This window comes from Trachymyrmex cornetzi, unplaced genomic scaffold, assembly GCF_001594075.2.
Source record: "Trachymyrmex cornetzi isolate Tcor2-1 unplaced genomic scaffold, Tcor1.1 scaffold242, whole genome shotgun sequence".
In the NCBI taxonomy this organism is placed as follows: Eukaryota; Metazoa; Arthropoda; class Insecta; order Hymenoptera; family Formicidae; genus Trachymyrmex; species Trachymyrmex cornetzi.
The window spans coordinates 116,606-124,804 of record NW_017297081.1 but is presented as its reverse complement, the minus strand read 5'-3'; the positions used below and the strand labels follow the sequence as shown (position 1 = coordinate 124,804).

General features: G+C 35.7%; 2 protein-coding genes across 2 annotated transcripts in view; one reads left to right on the top strand and one right to left on the bottom strand.

Annotated features, from left to right (window-relative positions):
* Window positions 1–2,452: 2,452 nt before the first annotated feature.
* On the bottom strand, window positions 2,453–2,651 carry LOC108761180 (uncharacterized; the record flags this gene model as incomplete). The annotated part of the gene is made up of 1 exon (XM_018507587.1): window positions 2,453–2,651. A coding segment is annotated over exon 1 (199 nt), but the record flags the coding sequence as incomplete, so codon positions are not given.
* Window positions 2,652–3,265: 614 nt separating this feature from the next.
* LOC108761179 (uncharacterized) overlaps window positions 3,266–8,199 on the top strand; it is a 60,420-nt gene continuing 55,486 nt past the window's right edge. Inside the window, exons 1-3 of the mRNA XM_018507586.1 lie at window positions 3,266–3,274; window positions 3,484–4,118; window positions 4,382–4,733. Of these exons, the coding sequence (XP_018363088.1) occupies window positions 3,266–3,274; window positions 3,484–4,118; window positions 4,382–4,733 (996 nt within the window). The remainder of the gene's footprint in view (window positions 3,275–3,483; window positions 4,119–4,381; window positions 4,734–8,199) is intronic.

Here is an 8,199-nt window from a genome sequence, read left to right as displayed (position 1 = left end):
AAGCATCGGTCGCTGTGATTGGTGGTGTCCAATCGAGCCGTGATCAATCGGGATCACCCCGTAATTAGAGAGATAAGATGAATATTACAGTCCTAAACACCACACACATAATACACTTAGACACACTATCAAACTCGATAGCAGCATAAATTAACCAATAATCGTATCGATCTACCACTAATCATGTCAAATCGTCAAGTTTTTTTTTCCTCTTCGATATATGTAAACCTAATGATTATCTTTAACTTTAATTTAATTACAAAATATATGTAAACTCAACAATTATATTTTAATTTAATTATAAGATTTATGCAAACTCAATAATTCTGTGTACTTTGATTTACTTATAAAATTTATGATTATGTTTAACTTTAATTTAATTATGAAGTTTATATAAACTCGATAATTATCACATTTTTTTTGTAATTTACTTTAGTAATAAAATGAAATTCTATTTAAAATGATTTCCTTCAGTTGATTTTTAAATTTAAAAGACCTCGTACTCTCGCTGTTTCCCAAGGATCGCAGCTGGTCCATTCCCGAGTTATGAAGATTCATTTCTTTGACTCTAAAGTCGGACCGACGATCGCACTGCTCATCGGAATCAGGCGTCATATCGTCCCTTCAGGACGTTGACTCATATTCCAGAGCAATAAAAGGTGCGTTCAACTCGCTCCATCCCTTTCCTGCGGATGCCTGCGAAACATAGCGTCTGTTCTAACGTCCTTCCATCCTTCTCCTTTCTTATCCTTTTCTTTCTTTAAACCTTTTCTTCCACATTATCGAAGCTTGGACGTAACAAAATAAGTCAGTAGTTTAATAATCAGTTATTTTACCAAACCGACTGTGAGATTACGACTAAGTACTCATTGTAGAATAGCTATTAGGTAAAACGTAAAATCACTCTAATTACATCATGATAATGAATATAATTTTGAAAAAGATACTTACAGGCCTATCGTCCTCTGACATTGTGTATTCACTCTGATTCAAAATATGCAAATTGTTGGGATACAAGCGAATAATGTGTATACAAGTGGATAATGTGTATACAAGTTGAAACTGATCCACAAGTAGATGGGCAATAACGCCTTATTTACAATTAACTCGATCTAATTAAAAAATAAAAGACATGATGTTAGTTAACTATTTTTTTTTTTAGCAATAATCATTGGTAACATATAGGGTCAATCGGGGTAACTGTGTGTGCCTTCCAACAAGCGACACAAATGACACGGTGTGAACAATGAATCATTATATCCTTGTTGTTTGCCAATGTTAAACAAAGATGACATAATTACTGTGTCGCACTGTGTCGCTTGTTGAAAAGCACACTGTGATGGCGGGGTAATACGACGATGCTTAGTTTTATATATTAAAATTCAAAAAGGCTTTATATTTTATATTATTCCATGTTCAACGATGCATGTTGAACATGGAATAATATAAAATATAGTCTTTTAGCGCGGCACTCATTGGCTGTCGCTAGTTAACGATGAGTACTTTCCATTTCATGATGCAATAAGTCGACACAAGCGTCGTTCTATCCTTGTTGACATTCAGAGAGTGACAAAGATAGAACGACATTTGTGTCGACTTGTGTCATCAAATGGAAAGCACCCATTATAACGCCGCTGCACAGCTTTTTTATCATGGTGAAAGGCTAGCTACTTACCTCAATTGTATGTACGTACACAAATTCTAATAAGATGCAATATTATTATACGTTTGCAATAAAAATGGCGTAATTACCCACTATGCTTACTAATCACTACTGCCTTCTGGGCAGCATTCAACATTTCGAATATTTCGATGCACTGCTCGGACTGAAGCACGTCGCGCTCTCGGCCGAGCGATCTCTCAAGGTACACGCCGATACTACCGGCAATGTAAGAAATTATGTCAGCATTATTAGCAAATTACAAAGACATAGAGAATGGACTGCGTGATCCGTATCTAACAAGGAGATGGCACGAATTGCGAAATACGAATTGGAATGTAACTTATACCATTCGAAAGGCGAGTTCGAGAGTGTAAAAAGTGTAAAAGGGTTTAGGTGCATGGGCCCTCGTTTAAGAGAAATTTGCATGTGAAGTTGAGTAATGGGCCTACTGCGCGGTAAGTACTGTGAATAAGTAGAGATAAAGCAAGAAGCGCGGTGGATGAGAGGCCTGAGGCGCGCGTACTACTTTTACATCTGACGAAGAGAGTTCGAGACCACGCAGTATACAATTTTTTTTTATTTAATCGAAAAACGTTATTTTATATATTTATTTACATTTATTTATAAAATTCGAACATTGCCGTACGATATTGTAAATTAAAATATATATTAAAACATTGGAAACACAAATGAGTCGTACATCACAAACATTTTATAAAATAATATTTCGTTTTATATTTATTTTTTACTCATTATTATTATTATTATAAAATTCGGACATTGCCGTACAATGTTGTGGGTGAAAATTAATGTAAAAGCATTGGAAACATAAGTGAGCCGCACACCACGAACATTTAATAAAACAATAATTCGTTTTACACAAATTACATTTCAAGTTATGTAGATTTGCAGGGAAACATAATTGATTAACATAAAAAAATTCGCGTTTATTTGCCAACTTTGACACATACCATGCAAATAGGATCATGTTTTTAAATTTTGGAGCACATAATACATAATAAACTAATGATTTTCCATTCAATGGTGTAATGGGAGAGAGAACGAGAGGGAGATTGGCCGTCTCCCACGGTCCCTCTCTCTCATCCTTATCGATCATTTTGACACATTGGATCGCGCAGTCCATTCTCTATGTCTTTGGCAAATTATATATAACGTATCGAATCGATATCGAATCGATATTGAACAAAAACATGAGAAAAACGTTGAAAATCTTGAAAGAAAGATTATAATTGTATTGCTACTGGCATCAACAAATACCGTTTGCACAGTTATCACGACATTGAAATCATCTCAAAATATTTAAGATTTCGATGTTCAATAATCCGTTCGATGAAGTTTGATCAAATCGACATCGATTCAACGTCAATTTGATGTACTATTTCTCACTGGGTTAGGCATCGACACGCGCCTCGCTAATATTTTGATTGGCTCGCGCTAGCGCACGTGTCATGTCATACCGGCGTGATAGAGAACAATACTACTACTCGAATAAGTTTTCGGTTGGAATATTCACGCAAAATGTTTAACTAAAATATTTTTATGAACAATGAGAAGCTAATTAATAAAAATAAATAGCACGGGATGAAAGAGGTATAAAAAAAAGAAGAATTCCGTTTGTATTGACGGCAGACGTAATAATATATAAATATAATGTAATAAAGAAAACATTTTTCCATTTGCGATAATAACAATAATGATATAACAATACGTCACTAAAAAACTTTTTTAAAAATTAGATATTAAAAAATTTGTAAAAATGTAGATTTTTTTTTAAAGACAGTATTTTCTTTAATTTTTAGACATGTGTTCTTTTCGTTATTTTAGGTGATGCAGCTAATATGGGTCATTTAGATATTCCTGGGAAGGATCCTGAAGACTTGAGTTTGAAATCTATCTCTGATGGTGATAATTCTGTATTCAGTGATCACGTAGATCAACCTCAGATACCTCGACAAGATCATTCAGGTGATTCGCCGAGACCAAACGAACACTCGGAGAACGAGTCTGAAGAATTGGATGACATCGAGCTAATATTCACGACAGATGAGATATGTCGCGATCTCGGTCTGCAGGAGGATCTGGTTTCTATCACCGAGACGGAAACATGGCAACATGGCGGTGGTGGCCAGCCTATTTTACTTAAATATGTAAAACCGGCAGATGATGAGTCATTAGTTTGTAATGGAGAGAAAACCAGTTCTGTCGAGGAAGCTATCTCGTCGCAGAGTTCTAGCATTGATCGCGAGGAGAGTGTTGACAGGTTCGACGAGAGCTCCAGTACCAGACTCAACAAGATGTGGTCGCAATGCTCTGTTCTAGTGGAGACTGACATCAGTAAGTGTGGTATATTGGAAGATGCTGAAAGTACAGCAGGATCATCCTTGCGACATGTCACGAGAAGAAATACTCTGGCTGCACCACCGACGGCTTACAGGTTTACAATAATTCAGATAATTTTCTTCAGGAAACTATTTTTTAACAAATCTCATGTCTTAGAGGTTCATAAACTGCATTTACAATATTCACGTAATTCTCTCTCACATTGATTATATTTTTCAGCTTAAAATCGAGCAATCAATTGATTAAATTATTACTTATCTTTATCAATTTCTAATTTTATAGATACCTTTTATTGTTTTTATTGTGTTATATAATTTTATTACTAAATGTATTATTATATTATTGTTATTCTCCCAGACCTATCATTCATCGGGAAGCTCTGGCTAATAGTCGGAGAAAGAGTTCTGTCCCATTGCGGCCGGTGATGGATCGTAGTAGTGGTGCCCGAAGAGAATCTGGTGCCCAAACGGACATCTCTGCGCTTCCGGCACAATGGCGATCTGAAAGCTATCTCGCGCACAAAGTCGCACATACTTTTACGACATTACCGAGCAAGTTTGCGCTACCAACGGGAGTGCCTAGCCGACTGAGATTGTCGGACAAAACCCGAGAAGCTAGAAGAGTAATGTTGTCGGATATTAGCTTCACTAGCATGGTACCAGAATTATCAAGAAGTGCAGATCACCTGTGCCATGAGCCACACGCACAGGTGAAATTAAAACATAAACTATTGAAAAAATTAGAAACAAAAGTTATTAGTACTAGCTTTCAAATTAGCTCTACGGAAGTTTTCTGAATTATCTCTGTTATCTTCGTACATTGTTTTATAAACATTGCAGTTTAATTCATCAGGGTGAAATGTGCTACTTTAAGTACAACAAGAATAAAAACACATGAATAATATAAATATTTACTTAATACTTATAGCATCAGATTGTTTTCCACCTGTAATTACCTGGTGAAGTAAATTGCAATGTTCATAAAATGTTGGTAATTAATGATGTATCAAGACATGGAGATAACTGCAAACCTAGTAGTTTCCAAAGAATAGTGAGACCAAGAATGGAGGGCTTATTTATAATCCATTCATAAAAGACCCTGATTTTTGACTGTAGTTAACAAACGAAATGTCTGAGGACACAAGCTACACGTACCCAATCTAACATAACTAAACACGCGCGCACACACACACACGCGTATAAGAAAGTGATACATACATAAGATTTATAGGACGAATCTTTTGGCAAATGCATAGTAATAAATGACTTTATCATTATTACTTAACTTAACCGAGGTTGATGAAAGAGACCCATATTCTATTTGATATATTCTAACATAGCCGATCAAATAGTTAACAAAAGAAATGTTAGATGGTACAAAATAACGGGGTCCTTAGCCTTCCATTCTTAGTCTCCCTAAGGCACTATAATATGAGTATTCGTATCCGCCATTTTTAGTCCTTTTCTCACTCTTGCTGCTTTCCTCAATCCCTTACTTTCTCTCCACTCTGCCGTTAAACTAAGAAGATTGAAGAGAGAAAAGAAAAAGTTGAAGAGAGAACAAAGAGTGGGGAAAGGACTAAAAATGATGGATGCGAATATCTATATTATAGTGTTCTAGTCTCACTATTCTTTGATAGTTTCTTTGAAGAAAATATTCATGGAAGCCTCAAAGTATTAATAATAGATTTGTTTTTTATTTCTGTACAGGACTATGCTAAAGCCTGCTTTCTCGCTTTCATAAAATTTCAAACATATTTACTTCACTTTAAGGCTTTTGAGTAATTACCGCGGCCATGTTGAAATCGTGACATCATAAGTGAGAAATGACATGTTAATTTATGCTGCATGCCATTTGTAAATAAAGACAATTTAGATAAATCTAAATGACGAGATCGCTTTAAAACGCTTGTAAAAATGGGCGAAAACTGTTCTTTCCTCTCTTGATAGTCAATAAATGGTTGTGAAAGGCACGTAAAATGAGCTATATTTGGGCAAAAACACACGGTTTGACAGCTGTTAAAATGAGTGGAATATATCGTTTTTACATGTAAAATTCCAAGATAACTAGTTTCCACTCATTTTTAGGACTTTCATAAATATGAGACAAGTCACATTTCCACAATTAAGCAAATAATAACGAAATGGCATGCAGCACAAATTTCGTCGTCAAAACGTCACTTTTCCACGCCTATAAGTTCAAACATTTATCGTGACGAGTCGCTGTAACACACACACAAGCACGAGCCCATGTACAGGGTGTTACAGATACATACTAGGCAGTACGACGGGTTGCGCGGCAAAGTTTGCCGCGCAATCCGTCGTACTGCCTAGTATGTATCTGTAACACCCTGTACATGTGCTCGCCTTCGGCACACCGAGAGCATATATACATACACCGGTAAAAATGGTGTCCCTCGGCGTGTACATGGGCTCGTTCTTGTGTGTGTGGCTACTGGTTTCGCCAGGCCGCCGTGCCATCTGATTCTGTGTCGCCACCGTCAACGCAGAGTTCTTAGCTGAGTACTGTTACGTGCGAGATACGCCGTAGTGTATAATATAATGATAAGGTTCGAATTCTGTCTTCAGAACAGGCTTTATTTAGAGATAATACAACTGGCAAGCTTAAAACTAAGCTGCAAGAACGGCTTATAGGAGTGGACTAAATCTGAGTTGGAAGAATCTTCACCAAAACGAAAGAGGTGGAGTTTTGTTAAATATTAGCCAATAAGGTAATATGTTCAAAAACCCAATAAGTATGCGTGGTAAGAGTAGAAAGGAACTGAGGTACGTGAGTTTTTATGACTCAGGAATTCGTTTGCTGATCATAAAATATTTGTAAGACAGAATATTCAGAAAAGATCAAAAATAGGAAAAAAGGGACAAACGCGGGTACTGAAAATGAGCAAAGAAATAACCGTAACAAGGTTTATCGTGATCGTCTAAACAAAAACTTTATGTTAGAAAGAACGTAGTACAGAAAAGGCCGTTTTTTGCCCACTAACGGAAAAGTGTAAAATATAGTGAATTTTATGGATTTCGACCTGCTGCACATGATGGTGCTATTAGTTTTCATTGAAAATACGGGGAATATCGTCATTTTTCGAGTTAAAGTCCTATATTTTACCCTCTCTGTAATACATGATTTTCAATACGAGTGGATTATTTCATGTGAAACTGAGTATGCGAAGGTTCCTAATATTGTTAAACGGAAATCTAATAAATAAGATGCATTCAAAATAAAGGATTCAAAATAAAGAATCCAAAATGGCGGATGCCATTTGGCCATTTTTTTGCTGTCGCCAACTGCTTTCTATAAACCGCTCTCAGCCGGACCCAGGGACAACGAGCGTGGACGTGGCGGTTTTCTGTCCCCTCTTTTTTTGTGTTTTATGTATTTTTTGTTTTTTTTTGTGATTTGTATTTTTTTATATGTTTTAGTATTTTTTCTAGGGCTCGGACAAAAGATTCGAACATGTCAAATATTCGTTCTATTCGAATAGTTCGAAGTTGAAAAAAATGAGCATCTAATTATATAACATATGAAAAAATATTAAAACATAAAAAAATACAAATCTCAAAAAAAACAAAAAATACGTAAAACACAAAAAAAGAGAGGATAGAAAACCGCTACATCCACGCTCGTTGTCCCTGGGCCCGGCTGAAAGCGGTTTATAGAAAGCAGTTGGCGACAGCAAAAAAAAGGCCAAATGGCATCCGCCATTTTGGATTCTTTATTTTGAATGCATCTTATTTATTAGATTTCCGTTTAACAATATTAGGAATCTTCGCATACTAAGTTTCACATGAAATAATTCACTCGTATTGAAAATCATGTAATACAGAGAGGGTGAAATATAGGACTTTAACTCGAAAAATGACGATGTTCCCCACATTTTCAATGAAAACTAATAGCACCATCATGTTCAGTAGGTCAAATCTATAAGATTCACTATGTTTTACACTTTTCCGTTAGTGGGTTAAAAATGGCCTTTTCTGTACTATGTTCTTTGTTCAAACATGTCGCGACAAGAGTGACGTGGCACGTAACAGTATTCAGGAGTCTTAGTACAAAGAATGTATTTTAGTTCAGCTATAAAAAAACAGACCAAGTATTGTACATTACTCATTTGATTATATTAGATGATAGAATAGATAATAAATATTATATATATA